General features: G+C 52.6%; 1 protein-coding gene across 1 annotated transcript in view; it reads left to right on the top strand.

Annotated features, from left to right (window-relative positions):
* DGKK (diacylglycerol kinase kappa) overlaps nucleotides 1–19,937 on the top strand; it is a 134,907-nt gene that overhangs the window by 109,807 nt on the left and 5,163 nt on the right. Inside the window, exons 16-22 of the mRNA XM_051969184.1 lie at nucleotides 745–844; nucleotides 1,957–2,064; nucleotides 4,812–4,908; nucleotides 5,810–5,917; nucleotides 6,553–6,666; nucleotides 7,088–7,222; nucleotides 8,112–8,275. Coding sequence (XP_051825144.1) covers nucleotides 745–844; nucleotides 1,957–2,064; nucleotides 4,812–4,908; nucleotides 5,810–5,917; nucleotides 6,553–6,666; nucleotides 7,088–7,222; nucleotides 8,112–8,275 — 826 coding nt within the window. The remainder of the gene's footprint in view (nucleotides 1–744; nucleotides 845–1,956; nucleotides 2,065–4,811; nucleotides 4,909–5,809; nucleotides 5,918–6,552; nucleotides 6,667–7,087; nucleotides 7,223–8,111; nucleotides 8,276–19,937) is intronic.

Raw genomic sequence — 19,937 nt, 5'->3', positions numbered from 1 at the left:
CTTGCACTGACCCCCAGGTGGCCCGGCCCCCAAACCCAGCTCCTCTCAGTGGCAGAAGGAAAGGAACCGAGGGCGCAGAAGGCAGTGAGGGTCCTGCCCCAGCCCAGCCCGCCCCCATTTGCTTTTGTTCACCATGGCTCCGAGTCCCAGAACTTGGGCTTCCACAGGAGATGCTGAAAGGTCATCCAGCAGAGCTCTCAGTACCCTGACCACTAACTCGCCATCCCTCTCCCCCCTTTTTGGAGCCTCCGGGCTATAAGGTGCCATCACCTGAGAAGGGCCTCGGGGCCATTGGGGTACCCTGGCAGCCACTGGGAAGGGGTCAGAACCGCTTAGCTGCTCAGTCCGTTTAGACATATCTACTTCCTCTGTGACCTGACAATTCAGCAGCAGAGAGCACAGTCACCTTGGCTTGGTCCTGGGTGGCCCATTTAGGAAGAAGAGGCGTACCATTACAAATAGGACTTGCCCAGACTTAACCATTGCCAGCTAACAGCCCATTCAGGGCATCTCCCCAAGCTGTCCACCATCCCCCTGCAGGAGCAGACAGAGAGTGTACCCCAAGCATTCCCCCCGCAATGCTCTGGGATTACCGGTCCCTTGACCCAAAGGTGGCCCAACAGCAGTTAGCAGAGTTGGGCGGGGAAATGAAACGAGGGTGCGAATGATGAAAGGGCCGTACCAGGAGAGCCCGGTGCACAATGAGCCAATCAAAGCCCTGAGCGGCTACGTGTTTTTGGCCAGATTCCCGCCGAGACACCTTGTCATCCACCGCGTCGTCCGTCTTTCTGGACCAACCCGATGACTCGAGCTCGAGCAACTTTGCCGAGGAGCCCGTCACCATGTGAGTACGGGTGCGACATCGTGCTCTTGCCAGCCATTCCCGGGCGAGAACTCGTCCACGTGCCGTGGCCTCTTCTGCTTCTCACAGAAAAGTGAGGGGGCTTCCAGAGGCCAGAGGTGCCGCCAGGCAGGAGGTTCCATGCCCCACTCCATCATTCATCTCCCCCACCCCACCCCCTGAGTCACTTCTGTGCCCAGGCCAAAGGCAGAGATGGCCGGGGCCGTTCCCACGGCCACTGACAGCCAAGGTGGCCTGCCTTTGCAACCGGTACGGGGCTTGGCTGGGGCAGTGGCCTGGGTGGCCTCCAGTCTTGCTCTGATCTGCAGGATCCTGGCTTTCCACCTGTGAATCAAACAAGATACTGCTCTCAGCATATGCTGTGACAGTAGGAGGCTCAGGCTCCTGGAGGCCGTCTCCTTCATTTCACAGATGAGGAAACAGGCTCCCGTAGCAGGCACGAGGCTGGAGACCCAGGGAGAACTCTGTTTTACAGCCTTCTCGCCATAATTGTCCCCACATGTGTGTTCGAAAATGTCACCACCACGTCCAGAGGAAAACCTGCCCACCTAGTGGGCCCAATGAGCCCCTCTGCCTATGACCCGGTCACATGAGAATGGGCATCTCTGCGGAGGATCCCACTAGGCACTCCTGCTCAAGGGTCTCAGAGTGGAAACGACTTGCTCTAGAGCTGGAAGGGACTTACAGAGGCCCAAGAAAGATGTAGCGCTTGCCCAGAGTGCCAGAGGGAAAAGTGGTAGAGCCACAATCGGGGCCTGGGGCCCAGGACTCCCCAGCCACCCATCTTTCCCTCCCATATAACAGATGATCAAGGCATCTTTTCAGCAGGATCCCCAAGTGCAACTTAGGACTACCCCCAACGGCAGCACCCCACTCTGTGGGCTAACCCAAGAGTTGTTCTTGGGGTCCGATCTCATCCAGTGCCAGTGGCCGAGCTCCTCCTCCCCCTTACACGAATGTATTACAGGGCGATGGCATGTGCGTCCTGAGCCCGGCAGGTCCCCGGGCAACGCCAGCTGTTGCGGAGGGCGATGGCGGCAATGGCCACCGCCCGGCGCCCTCTGTGCTAACCTCCATACGTCTGTCGATTTTAGCCAATTCTCGGAAAAGTGCGTGATGAATAACTACTTCGGCATCGGTCTGGATGCAAAGATTTCTCTGGAGTTTAACAACAAAAGGGATGAACACCCCAAGAAATGCAGGTATGGAAAGGGGAAGCTCCTCTGTACCCCCACAATCTGTGCTCGCACCCTTGTTGAGCTCCTTTCCCAGAGGCCCTTTGGCAGGGCCTTTGGGAGCCACCCGGCCAGGGAGCGCCCTGGATGACAAAGCAGGGGCCAGCTGGGAGACTGCCCCTGAAGGCACAAGCGAGCGCACACACTCCACAAATCTCCCTGTGGGAAAGCTCCAATTGTTCAGAATTGCTCCATCTGTTACTCTCTGGGCCCAAAACCCCCTTCCCATCAGACAGGCCTTCCAATACTGAAGAATGTAATGACTGCACCCCGTTCCTCCCCCCCTGGCCCCAAGCTTCTCTCCTCCAGACAGCACACCTGCTTCCTTCAGCCAGTCTTATGGATGGCCCGGCTCTGCCCTCCATGATCTGGGTTTCCCTCTTGGGGGTCTGTCCCTGGATCCACAGAGCAGGTCAAAGACCCCCAATTCCCAGACATGCACCCCAAATGTGGAGGGCCATCATCCCAGGGCCAAGAAGGAAGCGGAGCTGGGACAGACGGCAGCATGTCTGCAGTGACCCCAGTGACATGCAGCTTGTAGAAAACCATGCACTGACCCTCGGGGGGTTCCTGTATCCCCATTCCGGGGACTGGCCAGATGAAACGAGCCCAGTGCCACCCTGGCTCCGGGATGGCTCAGCATGGGCACGTGAGCCTCGGTTCACTTGGGCTCCCAAACCTACAGGGCCAAGGGGGCCACTCATTTTCCTCCTGTGTCTGCTTGGGCCTTTCTTGTTCATTTCCCCAAAGCTAGTCTTGGGGTTGAGAATAAGCCTGGGGGGACGTGCTACATCCCTGTGATGTGCTTCAGCCTTGGCGCCCTTCTCCGGGATCCAGCGGCTAAAAGGAAACTTGTGCGTGCTGTTTGGACCGGGTGCTTGGGGCCGGAGCTGAGGGCCTGATTTTGGGGCCCCAGTTCCCAAAGCTACCACCCCAAACCAGGATGGCACTTGGAAGCATTTCCTGCTCCCATACTTTCTCACGACTGGCAGCCATGCCGATCCAACCCCTCAGCCCCATCTTTGGCACTTTGGGCCCCTTCGCGGCCTCCAGCAGAAGCCTCAGCTGCCCTGGGGCAGGACCCAAGAGACCGCTCTCATTGCCCCCTTTTCCCCACAGTACCCACATGTTGCTTAAGTGATCCCACAGGAACCTCTGGCTTTAGATGCCGAGTCCCTTTCCACAACAAGGACACAGCTACTGTCCCCTTCCACCTCCTCTCTAGCTCCAAAGGGGGGGAAGGTTAATGAGAGATTGGCTGCCATGGACGGAGCTGATGGAGGAACTTGGGTGCGGTGCCCGCAGTCGCCCCCCTCAAAACACGTCCCCTGGCCCTCTGGGCCATGGCACAGATCCTGCCTGCTGGCGGCTAACCTCGCCCGCTGCACCTGGCTTGGCTCAGTGCCGGCCGTGCCCTCAGGCAGACTTACAAGGAAAAGCTCCCTGCCTTTCTCCAAGGGCCTGCACGGGCTGTGCCCATCTTTCCCCTTGAGGAAGCCAGGGATCAGTGCCCAGACACCCACCTGCCAGCGGGGCTGCCTCACCTGTCCATGGCAGGGTGGTGGGTGTTCTAAACAGAAAGGCTACGTGACTTACTCCTCCTTCTCCTCCCCCGCAGCCCGCCCCAGAGCCATTCACTTGTGAAGAAGAGATCCCCGAGTCTGTGGCCTCTGTGGCTGTGGCCTATGGGCCGACAGAGCCCTAGGCTCCCGGATCGGGGGCGGCAGGAGAACAGGTCATGGCGGTGGGGGGGTCTGTGGAGCCTGGAGGAGCCCAGGTCTTCCCGAATCACCCTCAGTGCTCTGAAAATGCACTAGGAGGAGGGACCGTGGCTAAGAGGAGGTTCCCCTGGCCCAGTGAGAAGGTGCCAAAAGACAGGGCTTAGATAAGGCATTGGGTAAATCGGGAAGAGCTGGGACTGACTCCCCGGGGCCAAGTGAGCCTCCGAGAAGAGGCCCGGCCCCAGAAGAAGGGATGGTCCCATCTGGCATCCAGTTTCCTGAGAGAGGAGAACTGGTAAGGACTAGAACCCCTGAAAGTTAGGGAGGGACAAGCGATAGAACAGAAGCCAAAGACTGAAGCAAGCTGGCAGGGACGTGAGATAGGGATGAAAGCTCTGACTCCATGGGGAGATGATCATAGCCCCCCCATTTCCTCCAATTCCATATCTGCTAGGGACTTGTCCAGGGTCCCCCACAGGTGTTGCCAAGGCAGCTTCCCCTGCCTCACGCTCACTGCCTTGACCCCCACGGCCCAGCTTCTTGCCACCGGCCCTCTCGCGTGACCGGGGACCTGATTTCTAAGCTCCCTTGGGCTGCTGGGCCCCTAGTCTGAGCACTAGCCCCAAGCGGTTCACGACGGGAGAGCCGCCTCCTGCCCGGCCCCCTGTGCCCAAGCTGTCAGTGTACACTCCCGTGGCTTTCTACAAACACTGTTTCCATATGGAGTTGTTCCAGGCATTCCATGAGAGTGCCAGAGACACAAGTCATTCTCGATTGCGGGGCCTCAGGTGGGAAACCCAGAGAGGGCAGAGGCCCAGGTCTGTTGCCACCCGTGGAGGACCAAGGGCCTGGCTCAGGTTCCAGAGCCTCTGGCTCGGTGGTGGCGACTTTCTCCCAGGGCTCCCCATGGCCCGGCAGGTTCCGGTGCGTCCCTTCCTTCTCTGGAAATTGTTCTCCCGCCTCATTGTTTTTCCTCTGTGCTCCCACCTGCAGCAGCCGCACCAAGAACATGATGTGGTACGGGGTGCTGGGAACCAAGGAACTCCTGCAGCGAACCTACAAGAACCTGGAGCAGCGGGTGCAGCTGGAGGTCAGTGGCGGAAGGACCCTCCGAGGTGTCCCCTCGCTCCTTTGCCCTTTCCCCCTCAAGCTCCCGGTAGCCACTGGACCAGACCCTTGCCACTGTTGGCGCTGGGTGGCTGGGGAACAAGTGGGGCAGGAAGAAGTCTCGGGGGCCGAAGGCAGACGCCCCTCTGTTCGTTTTAAAGAGGGGGAGACCTAGTCCCATGGTTGGACTCCATTCAAAACATTGTGTTCGACGGCACGTTGCCATGAAAGGAGGAAGGGCCACCCACTAGGAAGTACCCCAGGGTCAGATTCAAGGCTCCCTCCGTTGTCTTTGCCTTTCCAAGTCCCACTGCGACAGTCAGCTTTTCTCTGGACTGCTCCCCCTTGTGGTGAACAATGGCACTGCCTCAGAATTCCCTCAAACGAACCTACCTCTAGATCATAGGATCCTAGAATGTGAGGGCCCATGGAGACCTTGGCGGCCATTGAGTCCAATACCCTCATTTGACAGGTGAGAAGAGATGCCCAAAGCAGGTCATACAGCCAGTAGGCGAGGTTAGACTCGAGCCCTGGACTGCTCAGCTGGGAAAGGGCTCCATTGACCATGGCCCGCTGTCTCATGTTCAATTTCCTCAGTCACCCTCGAGCTGGTGGTCCTAAATAGAGCTAGAAGGGATGGGTGGCCACCCCCACCAACTCCTTTGTTTGCCCCAAAATAAGACTGAGGCGGCTAAGGGTAGCCAGGGCGTTCTTCCCGGGTAGAGGAGGAAACCTCGAGGGAAAGAGAATGGCCTACGCTCCCCCAGGCTCCAGGAATGGGAAGGTTCCTTGGGGAGCCCATCGGCCCCCCGTTCGCGTGCCTCGAGGCGCAAGGTCCAGGGTTGGAGCCCCTCCCCTCCAGATCCTCTCTGTGCTTCTTCTAGTGTGACGGGGAAGTCATGGCCTTGCCGAGTCTGCAGGGAATTGCCGTGCTCAACATCCCCAGCTATGCAGGGGGCATCAACTTCTGGGGCGGAACCAAGGAAGACAACGTAAGCTGCTCCTCGGCCACGAGGGGGAAAGGGGAAGAGGGCCCCTCCCAGGGCAGAATGGGAGTCGCCCAAAGGCTGGGTCCCGCTCCCGGCCCAGCTTGGGTTCTGACCAATGGCCCAGACCCGCCCAGAGCAGGGTTCACTGAGCTGGCTGACGGGGCCCCTGCGGGGTCATGGGGATTGGGGAACAGACCGGCTAGGCTGAGTACCCGTGGCCCGGGAAATCATCTCCCTCCGCCCATCACAGTGAATGCAGCGCAGGCAAGCGAAGGTGCCGGGGGCCTAATCTGCCCCACCGGGGACTGGGGAAATGGACACTTAGGCTCCACAGCCTCCTCTTTCCGTGACCCCCAATCAAGTCCCTGGGCAAATGCTCCTCAGTAAAACTGGTTTTCCAGTACATGGCCCTGGAATCTCTGAGTTTTGAGGGACCCCTCTGTCAGATAGCCCCCTCATTTCCTAGGATGTGGCACCTAGGGAAGAAGCCCTCAATGTCACTAGGACAAAGGCTAGCGAGGGAGATGGGGCTGATGGAAAGGGCCAGAAACGGCCTTCGTCCTGGGCCCAGCTCCCAGTCCCGTCTCTCGGGCGGGCCGTTCGGGGAGGTAGGCGACCTTGCCACTGTTCCCCTACAGAACTTTGGAGCGCCTTCTTTTGACGACAAGAAGCTGGAGGTGGTGGCAGTGTTTGGCAGCATCCAAATGGCTGTGTCCCGAGTGATTAACCTTCAACATCACCGCATTGCCCAGGTAGGCAGCTGGGGGGGTGGGGGGAAGAGGGGCTGGGCAGGGGCCCAGTGGCCAGACCAGGACCTCCAGGGAACTCACCAGGCCTTGGAACGAGGGCATACACACTGATAGTGTGATAGTGGGGCTCGGAATAATAAAGCCTGGGGACTCTAGGTTCCCCTGGGCTAGGCCAGAAGCATTAGATGAGCATTTAGTATGGTTCAGGTGCTGGGTGCAGCCCCGTCTGGGCTGTCCTCCCGACCTCCAGCTGGGAAGCCTTTGGCCTATGAACCATGCTTACTTCTGAAGGTCCTCAGCTGACCCGGGCAGCACTTCTGGCCAGATTAGGCCTCTAGACAGTGGAGCTATGCTGGCAGGGGCTCCTGGGTCCTGAGCCAGGGGCCTTCCTTCTCATCTCTGGGTCTCTCTGTTGCCTTGCCAGTGCCGTGTGGTCAAGATCACCATCTGTGGTGACGAGGGGGTCCCCGTGCAAGTGGATGGAGAGGCCTGGGTCCAGCCCCCGGGTATCATCAAGATTCAGCACAAGAACAGAGCCCAGATGCTGACCAGAGACCGGGTAAGAAGTCGATACTTTCTTAATAACACTTAGAGCAAAAGGACTTTCTGTGCGATTTACTTTCCAAATACAATCCCATCTTTCTCATCCTTTTAATTCCCACTTTTCTGTCTCGTAAGTTTGTTAGCGTACAGCATGAATAAATACTGGTGTGGAGGAATGGTGTGGGCACAGAGCAGCATTCCCATTAGGGATCAAAGTTTGGAAGCGATTGGTCTCTACTGCAGCTGAAATCTTAGAAACAAGGGGACGGGCCCCTAAGCGGTGGGAGATGCCACCCGTCGTGACAGCCGTGTGCAAAATAAGCTAATGCTAAAGTCACGCTAATAGCAACGGAGAGCGTGACCAAAGAAATTGATGGGAGCATAGACAAAAACAATCTCGGAGTCCCTTCGGGGGCGCCAGCCTGGCCTGGCCAACTTCAGTGACCCTTTGGGGCTTTGCTATAGTGAGATAGAAGATTAGTGATTTTTCCTACTCTTTTCCCTCTTCCCCCCCAATCTGACTGTGGCACACAGTTCCTCTGTGCCCTAGTAGGAGGTTTGTGAGTTGCAGAGGGGCACCCTCCCCCCTAAAAAAAAAATCATTACCTGGTAACCAGCCCTCTACTGGTGAGTTTTTCCAATGAGATCAATGATTTGATAGGATGGCTAGGTGGAGCAGTGGAGAGTGCCAGAATGGTTTTCCACCCACATCTGTCTAAGGATCCATGGGAAACAACCTTTTACATTTGATCCTGAGTCTGGGGGGAATGGAACCCCAAAGTCTAACCCCTGGATGCTCGAGTTTTACTTGGAGAGCACTTGTACAGGAGGACAGGGAGCACACAGCAAAGGAGCGACCGGCTCCTCTCTGAATTGTCTTTCTTTGCCATCGTCCTCATCTCCAGGCTTTCGAGAGTACCCTCAAGTCATGGGAAGATAAGCAGAAAGGGGAAAGCTACCGATCAGTCCGACCCCGGCTCAACTCCCAGCAGTCCATGGAGTACCTCACCGAGGACGAATACAGACTGTTGCAGCGCTTCGCCCGTTCTGCCGACATCCTCATCACCAGGTGAAGTGGCTGCTCTTTGAGAGAGACCCGGGACCGAGGAGGAGAGGCAGGAGGGCAAAGATTAGGGGACAGGGAATAACCTCAATTGGAAGTCCCAAAACCTAGCTTAAAGTCCTAGCTGGGCTACTAATTGACTCGGTGAGGTGAAACCAAGTCCCTTCCCATCTTGGGACCTCATGGTTCTATAGGAGATAAGTCCAGGGCTCCCAGCTGGACCCACATTTGCGATCCCATCATCTTAGAAGATCCCAAGGATAGCTTTCAGTCAGAAAAGCCTGTAACTGCCTTCTAGTGTGGGAAAAATAGCCTCCCTGCCTCCCTTTCCTCTTTCCCATCTCTCGTCCTCTTCCTTCCTTTCTCTCCTTACCTCCTCCCTTTTCTTCCTCTTCTCCTTGCCACCACATTCTCCTCTCCCTCCCTTTCACCTTCTCTCATGATCTTCCCTCTTTCACCTTCCTTCTATTCCTTCCCTCTCTTTCTTCCTTTCACCTCCCTTCAACTTTTCTCTCCTTTCCTCCTTTCTTTGCTCTCTTCGTTCCGTTCCCTCCATCCGTTCTTTTTGTTCCATTCTTTTTCTTTCACCTTACTTCTCTTCCCTCACCTTCCTACTTTCTTCTGTTCCTTTCTTTCCTTTCCTCTTTCCCTTTCACCTTACTTCTAGTTTCTTTTCTTCTTCCCTTTAATCTTCATTTTTTCCAGCCCCTCCACCTTCCTCCTTTTCTACTTCATTCCCTTCTTCACTCTGTGCCATCTTTTCTTGCTTTTACCTTTCTTCCTCTCCTTTTTCCCTTCCATCTTTCCTCCCTTCTGTTCCCTCCCTCCTTCTTCTTCCTTCCTTTGCTCCCTCTCTCCTTCTGCTCCTCTTTCATCCTGTCCCTCCCTCTCCTTTTCCTCTTCCTCCTTCTGTTCCTTCTTTCACCTTACTACTTCTCTTCCCTCCCTCCTTTCTTTCTTCCCTCTCCCCTTCTTTCTTCTTTCCCTCCTTTCCCTCCCCCTTTTTCATCTTCCTCCTGTTCCCTTCTCCTCTTTGCCAACTTCTTTTCTCCAACTCCCTGCTTGCTTCCTCCCTCTTTCCTTTTATTTTCTTTCTGTTCCTTCTTTCTTCCTCCCTCTTCTCCTCTTTCCTTCTTCCTTTGCCCCCATCTCTTTCCTTATTCACCTTCCTTCTGTGCCCTCACTCCCTCCTTCTTCTCTTTCCTTTCCTACCTCTTTCATCATTCTCTTTTCTTCTCTTCTTTCCCCTTCCTTCTTCTGTTTCCTGCTTCTTCATCCTTTTCCTCCTAATTGCCTTTCACCTCTTTCTTTCCTTCCTTCCTCCTCTTTCCTCCCTCAGTATTTTTTAACCTTACTTCTTCTGTTCCCTCCCAATTCTCTTCCCTCCTTTCCTCCCTCTTTCCTTTCACCATACTTCTTGTTTCCTCCTTCATACCTTCCTTCTTCCCTCACTCCCTTTCCTTTTTTTATTCTCTGTCCCTGTCACCTTCCTTTCTTCTTTCTTTATTCCCTCCCTACCCCTTTCCTCCTGCATTTCTTTCCTGTCCTTCCTCCCTGACACCTTTCTACCTCTTGCCTCCTTTTCACTTTCTTTCCTATTCTTCAGTTCTACCTCCCTCTCCCTCTCATCTACCTTCCTTCTTCTGGTCCCGCCCTCTTTGCTTTCACCTTCCTTTTCTCTCTCCTTCCTCCTTCTCTTCTTTCATCTTCTTTTTTCTTTTCCCTCCCTCCCATCTTCTCTTCTTTCCTTTTACCTTCCTTCTATTGCATCCTTTTTCTTCCTTCCTTTGCTCCATTTCCTCTTTCACATTTCTTCTTCTGTTCCTTCCTTTCTTCCTTCCTTTGCTCTCATTTTCTTTCATCTTACTCCTTTGCCCCCATCTCTTTCCTTTCACCATCCTTCTCTTCTTTCCTGCGTCCTCCCTCTCGCTTTCCTCTTTCCCCTTGCTTCTTCCTCCTTCCTTTGTTCTCTCATTCCCTTTCACCTTCTTTCCTCCTCCTCCTTTCTGTTCCCTCCTTTCTTTGCTCTCTCCATTTTCTCCTTGTCCCTTTCATCTTACTTCTGTTCCCTCACTACCTCCTTCTTTTTCCTTCCTTCTGTTCCCTCTTTCCTTTACTCTCTCATTCCCTTTCATCTTACTTCTTTCCTCCCTCCTTTTTTATCTTCCTTCTGTTCCATCCTTTTTCTTCCTTCTTCCACCTTCCTCCTTTTCTGCTTCATTCCCTCCTTCACTTCCCTTACACCTTCCTTTTCCTCATTCCTTCTCTCCGTAGTCTACTCCCTGCCTGCCACTTTTCTTCTTCTCACTCCGTCTTTTTCCTCTCCCTCCTTTCCTGTCCTCCCTCCCTCTTTTTTTTCTGACACCGTTCTACCTCTCTTGCCTCCTTTTCATTTTCTTTCCCATTCTTCTACCTTCCTTCTTCTGTTCCTTCTCTATCACCTTCCTTCTGCTCCCTCCTCCTCCTTTCTCCTTTCTACCTTCTTTTACCTTACTTCTTTTACCTTCTCTTCTCTTTCCTCTCTGGCATCTCTTTCAACTCCCTTCTGTTCCTTCCTTCCTTTACTCTCTCCTTCCCTGCTTTTTCCCTTTCATCTTATTCTCTTCCCTCCTTCCTTTTTCCTTCTCTTCTTTCTTTCCTCTGTCCTCCCTCTCTCCTTCTCCTCTTTCCTTTCATTTTCCTTCTGTTCCTTCTTTCTTTTTGCTTTCCTTTTTCACCTTCCTTTTATTTCCTCCCTCTTTTCACCTTCTTACTCCTTCCCTCTCTTTTTCTCTCTTCTTTCCTGTGTCCTCCCTCTTTCCCCCTTCACTTTAGTTCTTCTGTTTCCTGTCAGCCTCCCGCTCTCCTTCCCTTCTTTTCTAGTCTCTCCTCCTCTCTCCTTCCCTCTTTCCTTTCACTTTATTTCTTCTATTCTCTCCCTTTTTTCTGTTCTTTTCTTTGCTCTCTCCTTCCTTTCATCTTACTTCTGTTCCCTCCTTCTTTTCTTTCTCTCCTTTCCTCCCTCTTTTCACCTTACTTTTTCTGTTCCCTCCCTTTTTCAAAACTTCATCTCTTCTTTCTCCTTTCAGCTCTCTCCTCTTCTTTCCTTCCTTTCCATACCATCTTCTTTCCTTCCTTTCACCTTCCTTCCTCTCCTTTTGGAGATGGAGGGGGCTCCATCCTTCCCTATCATGTTCCTTTCCTCCCTTACACCTTCCTTTTCCTCATTCCTTCTCTCCGTAGTCTACTCCCTGCCTGCCACTTTTCTTCTTCTCACTCCGTCTTTTTCCTCTCCCTCCTTTCCTGTCCTCCCTCCCTCTTTCTTTCCTGACACCGTTCTACCTCTCTTGCCTCCTTTTCATTTTCTTTCCCATTCTTCTACCTTCCTTCTTCTGTTCCTTCTCTATCACCTTCCTTCTGCTCCCTCCTCCTCCTTCCTCCCTCCTTCTTTCTCCTTTCTACCTATATAGGAGAGTATATATTCCTTTCACCTTCCTTATCTTTTCTTCCTCCTTCCTTTCCCCCTCTTTCATCTTACACCTTCCTTCTTCTGTTCCCTCCCTCTGCTCTCTCATTTTCTTTCATCTTACTTTTGTTCCCTTTCTCCTTCCCTTCCACCTTCTTTCCTCCTTCACACCATACCAGTTTTTCCTTTCTTCCTCTGCTTTTTTCCCCTTTGTTCTTTCCTATCACATGCCTTTCTTCCCTCACTCCCTCCCCTTCCTTTCTCTTCCCACTTTTCACTTTCTTTCCTGTTGTTCCTCCCTGACACCTTTCTACCTCTTGCCTCCTTTGCACTTTCTTTCTTCTTCTTCAGTCCTACCTCCCTTCTTGTTTCCTCTTACTTCTTTTTCTTTTTATGTTCCTTCCCTCCCCCTTCTTTCTTCTCTTTCCTCCTTCACATTATTCTGTTCTTTCACCTTGCTTCTGTTCTTTCCTTCCCTTTTTTCAGTTCCCTCCTGTCTTTACTTCCTCTTTTGCTTGCCACCTTCTTCTCCTCTCCAACTCCCTGCTTGCTTCCTCTCTGCTCTCCTTACAATCTTCCTCTCCTTGAGTTAACACTAGGATTCCAACACTTTTTTTGTTCCTTCTACCTCCTTCCTCCCACCTTTTATCTCCTCTTTTCTTTTCCTCCTTCCTTTCTTTCACCTTCCTTCTCCCATTTCTTCCCTCTTTCACCACCATTCTTTCTTCTCCTTTTTCCTTTCACCTGTTCCCTCTCTCCTTTCTTCTCTTCTCTTTCATCTTCCTTCTTCTATTCCCTCCCTCCCACTTATCTTTCCTTTCCTCCCTTGCCTCTTTCAACTTTCTTCTCTTTTCTTCATCTCCCTTTCCTCTTTCACTTTTTTCCTACCTCCTTCATCTTCCTTCTGTTCCCTTTCTACCTTCTTTTCTTCTTCCCTTTGTCCTCCCCCCTTTCCTATCCTCTTTATGTTCCTTCTTTGCTCTCCCCTTCCCTTTCACTTACTTCTGTTACCTCCCTCTCACTTTCCTCTTTGCTTTGTCTCCTCTTTCACCTTCTTCTGTTCCCTGCCTCCCTTCTTCCTTTCCTTACTTTTTTTTACCTCTCTCCTTCTCATCTTTCATTTCACCATCTTCCTTCCCTTTCACCTTCTATTTTTCTCTCCCTCCTTCTTTTCTTCTCTTCTTTCCTCCCTTTCTCCCTCTTTCCCTTGCCCTTTTTTCCTTCCCTTTCCTTACTTCTTTAACCTCTTCTCTTTTTTTCCCCCTCCTCTTTCCTTTCCCCCTCCTTCCTCTTTGCTCTTCCTCGTTCATCTTGTTTCTTCCTTCCCTCATTTTCTTCTTTCTCTCCTTTCCATTAACCTAATTTCTTCTGTCCCCTCCTCCTTCCTTTGCTCTCTCCTCATTCATCTTCCTTCCCTTCTCTTCTTTTTCTTCTTTCCTTTTGCTGCTTCTGCTTTTGCCTTACTGCTGTTCTCTCCCTTCTTCTTTTTCTTCACTCTCCTTTCCCCTTCCTTCTGTTCCCTCCTTATTCACTCCTTTCCTCCTCCGCCTATCTTGTTTTTTTCCTCCTTCCTTTGCTCTCTTTCACCTTCCTTTGCTCTCTCCTTTCACTTTACTTCTGTTCCCTTCTTCCTCTCTCCCTTTAATCTTACTTCTTCTGTTCCCTCCTTCCCTTTCTTTCCTCCCTCTATCTTTCTTTCATCTTCCTTCTTCTGCTCTCTTTCTCCCACTGGGGAGAGGGAGAGGGAAGGGGAGGGGAGGGAGAGGGAGGGGAGGGGAGGAGAGGGAAAGGGAGGGAAAGGGAGGGGAGGGGAGGAGAGGGAAAGGGAGGGGAGGGGAGGAGAGGGGAAGGAGGGGAGGGAGGAAGAGGGCGGAAGGAGGGGAGGGGAGGGAAGGGGAAGGAGGGGAGGGGAGGAGAGGGGAGGAGGGGAGGGAGTGGAGGAGAAGGGAAGGAGGGGAGGGGTGGAGAGGGGTTGGTGGGGAGGGGAGGAGGAGGGGAAGGAGGGGGAAGAAGGGGAGGGAGTGGGAAGGGGAGGGGAGTGGGAGAGGGAAGAGGGTGGGGAGGGGAGGAGAGGGGAAGGAGGGGGTGGGGAGGGAGAGGGAAGAGGGAGTTTCGTTGCTCGGTTCAGGAGGGGCCTGGGCGTGAGAGGGCCGGCCTTGGTCGTTTCTGCTGGTTGTCCTTCGGGAGTTGCCTTTCTTCTTTTCCGTCGGGGCGGGGCTTTCTCTTTTCCTGCGGGGCTTTTCTTGTGCGTCTTTCCTGCGGGGGGTCTCTTTCTTTCCTTGCTTGTTCCTTTCCGGTCCTTTCTTGTCTCTACACACTCCTCAGCCCCACCAAACCCCCCCACCCCCCCCTCCCACCCACCCCCACCTCCCCCCCCACCCACCCCCACACACCCCCCCACCCACCCACCCCCACCCACCCCACCCACCCACCACCCCCCCCCCAACCCCACCCCACCACCCCTCCTCCCACCCACCCCCCCCACCTCCCCCCACCCTCCCACCCACCCCCCCCTACCCCCCACCCAGACCACCCCACCCCCCCCCCTCCCCCCCTCCCAACCCCCCCACCCTACCCCACCCAACCCCCTCCCCCCCCACCCCTACCCACCCCCACCCAACCCCACCCATCCACCCCCCCAACCCCCCCACCCAACCACCCACCCAACCCACCCCACCCAACCAAACCCACCCCCACCTCCCCACTCCCACCCATACCCAACCCTCCCAACCACCCACCAACACCCACCCCCTCCCACCCTCCCTACTCCACACCCCCCACCCCCCACCCACCCCAAACCACCCATCCCCCACCCCCATCCTCCCCTCCCACCCACCACCCACCCCCAACCACCCTTCCCCCATCCCACCCACCTCCCACCCCCACCCAGCCCACCCACCCAACCACCCACCCAACCACCCTCCCCCTCCCACCCAACCACCCACCCAACCTCCCACCCCCACCCAACCTCCACCCACCCCCACCGCCCCCCCTCCCCAACCACCCTCCCCCTCCCAACCCTCCCTCCCCCCCTCCCAACCTCCCTCCCCCTCCCTACCTCCACTCCCTCTCCCTCCCCCCTCCCCCATCCTCCCTCCCACCCCCTTCCCCCTCCCTCCCCCCCTCCCTCCCCCACCCTTCCTCCCTCCCTTTCCTCCCCTCCTCTCTTCCCCAGTGGGAGGAAGAGAGAAGAAGGAAGGTGAAAGAAAGATAGAGGGAGGAAAGGAAAGAGAAAAAAGTGAGACTAGAAGGAAGGTGAAAGGAAAGAAAAGGAGGGATTGAGGGAACAGAAGGGAGAGGAAAGTAGACAAGATAGAGATTGAAGTAATAGAAGAAGTTAGGTGAATGAGGGAGGAAAGGAGAGAAGAGAAGGAAGGTGAGAGGAAAGAGGAGGAAGGAGGAAACAGAAAAAGGAAGGGGCAAGGGGAAGAAGAGTGGGAGGGAAGAAGTAGGAGGAGAGTGAAAAAGAACAGAAGGGAGAGAAAAGTAGATAAGATAGAGGGATTGAGGTAATAGAAGAAGTTAGGTGAACGAGATGGAGGAAAGGAGAGAAGGCAAAAGCAGAAACAAGAAGAAAAAGAAGAGAAGGGAAGGAAGATGAATGAGGAGAGAGCAAAGGAAGGAGGAAGAAGGGGACAGAAGAAATTAGGTTAATGGGAAGGAGAGAAAGAAGAGAATGAGCGAAGGAATAAACAGAAAATGAACAAGGAGAGAACAAAGGAAGGAGGAAGGAGGGTGAAGGAAGTAGAAGGAGGATGAAGAAGGGAGAGAAAGTAGGCAAGATAGAGGGATTGAGATAATAGAAGAAGTTAGGTGAATGAGAAGGAGGGAACAGCAGTAAGGCAAAAGCAGAAGCAAGAGGAAAGAAGAAAAAGAAGAGAAGGGAAAGAACAAGGAAACTGAAAGAGGAAAGGAAGGAAAGAAGAGGAGAGGTAAAGAAGAAAGGGAAGGGAAAAAGGCAAGAACAGAAGGAAGGTGAAAGGAAAGAGGAGGAGGGAGGAAACAGGAAAGAAGAGAAGAAGGAAAAAAGGGAAAGGAAACAGAAGGGAGAGGAAAGTAGACAAGATAGAGGGATTTAGGTAATAGAAGAAGTTAGGTGAATGAGAGGGAGGAAACAGAAGGAAGGGGAGAATAGCAGTAAGGCAAAAGCAGAAGAAGCAAGAGGAAAGGAGAAGAGAAGGAAGATGAATGAGGAGAGAGCAGAGGAGGGGGGGGACAGAAAAAAATTAGGTTAATGGGAAGGAGAGAAAGAAGAGAATGAGGGAAGGAAGAAACAGAAGATGAACAAGGAGAGAGGAAAGAGGATGAGGTAAAGAACAAGGAAACGAGAAGAGATAAAAGAAGGAAAGGAAGATGAATGAGGAGAGAGCGAAGGAAGAAACAGGGGAAAGAAGAGGAGAGGTAAAGAAGGAAAGGGAAGGAGAAAAGGACAAGAACAGAAGGAAGGTGAAAGGAAAGAGGAGGAGGAGGAAGAGGGAGGAAGTAGGAGGAGGAGAATGAAAAAGGGAACAGAAGGGAGAGAAAAGTAGACAAGATAGAGGGATTGAGGTAATAGAAGAAGTTAGGTAAATGAGAGGAGGGAGGGAACCAAAGGAAGGCAAAAGCAGAAAAAGAAGAGAAGGGAAGGAAGATGAATGAGGAGAGAGCAAAGGAAGGAGGAAGAAGGAAGGGACAGAAGAAATTAGGTTAATGGATAAGAGAGAAAGAAGAGAATGAGGGAAGGAAGAAACAGAAGATGAACGAGGAGAGAGCAGAGGAAGAAGGGTGAAGGGAAAGAGAGGGAGGACACAGGAAAGAAGAGAAGAAGGAACAAAGGGAAAGGAGAAGACTGGGAGGGAGGAAGTAGAAGGAGGATGAAAAATGGAGAAAGGGAACAGAAGGGAGAGGAAAGTAGACAAGATAAAGGGATTGAGGTAATAGAAGAAGTTAGGTGAATGAGAGGGAGCAAAGGAGAGAAGGAAGGAGGGAGGGAACCGAAGGAAGGGGAAACAGGGGAGGAAAGGAGAGGGAAGAAAAAGATGAGAAGGAAAAAGGGAAAGGAAACAGAAGGGGAGGAAGTAGACAAGATAGAGGGATTGAGGTAATAGAAGTTAGGTGAATGAGAGGGAGGAGAGAAGAGAAGGAAGGGGAGAATAGCAGTAAAGCAAAAGCAGAAGCAGCAAGAGGAAAGAGGGGACAGAAGAAATTAGGTTAATGGGAAGGAGAAAAAGACAAGGAAGGTGAAAGAAAACAGGAGGAGGAGGGAGGAGGAAACAGAAAAAGGAAGGGGCAAGGGAAAGAGAGGGAGGATACAGGAAAGAAGAGAAGGAAAAAGGGAGAGGAAAGTAGACAAGATAGAGGGGTTGAGGTAATAGAAGAAGTTAGGTGAATGAGAGGGAGCAAAGGAGAGAAGGAAGGAGGGAGGGAACCGAAGGAAGGGGAAACAGGGGAGGAAAGGAGAGGGAAGAAAAAGATGAGAAGGAAAAAGGGAAAGGAAACAGAAGGGAGAGCAAAGTAGACAAGATAGAGGGATTGAGGTAATAGAAGTTAGGTGAATGAGAGGGAGGAGAGAAGAGAAGGAAGGGGAGAATAGCAGTAAAGCAAAAGCAGAAGCAGCAAGAGGAAAGAGGGGACAGAAGAAATTAGGTTAATGGGAAGGAGAAAAAGACAAGGAAGGTGAAAGAAAACAGGAGGAGGAGGGAGGAGGAAACAGAAAAAGGAAGGGGCAAGGGAAGAGAGGGAGGATACAGGAAAGAAGAGAAGGAAAAAGGGAGAGGAAAGTAGACAAGATAGAGGGGTTGAGGTAATAGAAGAAGCAAGAGGAAGAGAAGGGAAAGAAGAGAATGAGGGAAGGAAGGAAGAAACAGAAGATTAACGAGGAAAGAGGAGGAGGGAAAGAACAAGGAAACTGAAAGAGAGAAGGAAGGTGAAGAAGAGGGAGGAAAGGAGAGCGAAGAAAAGAAGGAGGGAGAGAACAGCAGTAAGGCAAAAGCAGGAGAAAAGTGCAAGAACAGAAGGAAGGTGAAGGGAAAGAGAGGGAGGACACAGGAAAGAAGAGAAAGGAGAAGAGTGGGAGGAAGGAAGTACTACCTTTCTTACCTGTTCACTTTTCTTTCCTCTTCTTCAGTCCTGTGTCCCTTCTACCTTTATCTCCCTCCTTCCCAGCTTCATCTCTTTCCCTCCCAGCCACTTTTTTCTCTTGTTTTCTTCCACCTTCTTTCTCCATCTTTTTCATCTTTTACCTTTCTCCCCTCTTTCCTCCTACCTTTTTGCTGCCATCTTCCTTTCTCTTCTCTCTTCCTTTCCTTCCCTCTTCCCTATCTTCTTTCCTCCCACCTCTCTTCCTTCCCATCTTCCTCTTACCTTTCCTCTCCTCCTTTTCACCTTTTCTCTCCTGTCCGTCACCTTTTCTCTCCCTCCACCACTTTTCTTCCCTCATTACTGTTCTTTTTCTTCTCCACCTCCCTGCTTCCTTCATCTTTTATTTCACCTTCATTTTCTCCATCTTTTCCCTCCCACTTTCATTTCCTATCTTCCTCTTCTCCCCACCCCCTCCCTTCACTCTCTCCCACTTTTCTCTTGTGCAACTTTCCTTCCTTTCATCTTCCGTTCTAACCTCCCTTCCTTTTCTCCTTCCCACCTTCATCTTCTCTCCTGTTTCCTTCCCTCCTTTTCATTTTTCTTCCTTCCTTTCCTTCCTATCATTCTACCTCTCCACCACCTTCCTCTACTCTCCTATCTTCCCTTTCCTTGTCCTCCCTTTTCTTCTTTGCTCTCCTGTCCGTTACCTTTGTTCTCCCTCCCTCCCTGCTACTTTTCTACCTCTCTACCACTTTACTGCCTCTTCTCCCTTCCCTTCCTCATTTCTTCCTCTCCTCCCTTTCAATTTCCTTTCCCTTCTCCCTCTCATCCCTCTCTCTTTCATCTTTCCTTCCTCTTCTCCCTCCCAACCTTTCTTCCCTCCTCCTTTCCTGCCACCTTGCTTCCCTTCTCTTCTCTCCCTCCTTAGTCTCCTCCTTCCCTCCTTCTTTGGGCCTGTTTCCTCCTCTGTACTATAAGGTGGCTGGGTCTTTCCAGCCCCTTAACCCTTTGTTTGGAAAACCTTTCTTCTTGGCCATCTGAATTTGGGGTGGCTTCAGCCTACATGAGATCCTATTTGGTAGCTGGTATTTGCGCCAACTCATCTGACCTCCTTTAGTCTTCCAAGATATGTACATACACGTGCACACATATATTCACACCTACATGTACACACAAATGTAGGAAGTGCTAGGTCAGTTCCTTTGAGAGAGGGGCTTGGGGCATTGAGGATTCAAAGTTCCAAGTTGTTCTCCTACATTAGTGGAGGGAGCTTCCACACCAGGAAGTTCCTAGCATCAGTGAAACATGTGGTGCAGGCTTCTTGTTGGAGGCCTGGCATTTGCACACCCTTTGGGGAAATGTCTCCCTCTTCAGATATGTACTGTGTTCACAGATGCCACCCAGTACCCGCCCTTTCAGCTGCCCTGATGGGGGAATGGCCACTATGGGCAGAGAAAGGTGGGAGCTCTCTTGCTTAGTGGCCCCATTGTCTCTACCTGCTTTTCTGCTGAGAAAAGCCCAAGTCAGTTGTTAAAGAGTTGGCCCTGGCACGTGAGTGGCCAGGGAAGGGCACCTTGGCTTTCTAAAGGTTCAGGGGCTTGGCTTTTGTCGACTGCTTGCGTTCGGTGTCTCTGTCTGCTTACACAGCACTGTTGAGAGTCCCCTCTGTGTCCAATAAAGTTCAAATGTTCTGCAGATCACTACCATCTGGGCAAGGGGAGCCATCATTCCGGTGCCCCTCTACCTCTGGGAAGGGGCGGACACAAGGGTCTCACAGACCCCTGCCACAGGCTTGGAGTAAAGCTAAGGGTCACATGTTGTAACCCCCTATCCGGCCACCCGCATCACCGGTGGCCTTTACCCCCGACTCCCTAAGACACAGGGCAACTGATGAGGCCTCGCCAGCACATGGCAGAGATGGAGCTTTTTCTCTAAGGGGGAAAGTCAAATTCCCCCTTTTGTGCGACTGCATGTCACGACCTGATGTTGGGACACCAGCGCTTGCGTGGCACAGATGGTTGGTGTGAGACTTGATCTTCAGGCCCGGACAAGGATACAGTCTCCCCTCTAGAAGCACCTAGAAGCACCACAACACCCGTGTCCTTAGTTCTCGATTCTGCATCTGAGACCCGGCCGGCCGTACCTATATCCTTCAAAACACTT

This window comes from Antechinus flavipes, chromosome X (assembly GCF_016432865.1).
Source record: "Antechinus flavipes isolate AdamAnt ecotype Samford, QLD, Australia chromosome X, AdamAnt_v2, whole genome shotgun sequence".
In the NCBI taxonomy this organism is placed as follows: Eukaryota; Metazoa; Chordata; class Mammalia; order Dasyuromorphia; family Dasyuridae; genus Antechinus; species Antechinus flavipes.
The sequence above is the reverse complement of the archived record's forward strand: the minus strand, read 5'-3'. Positions and strand labels throughout refer to the sequence as shown.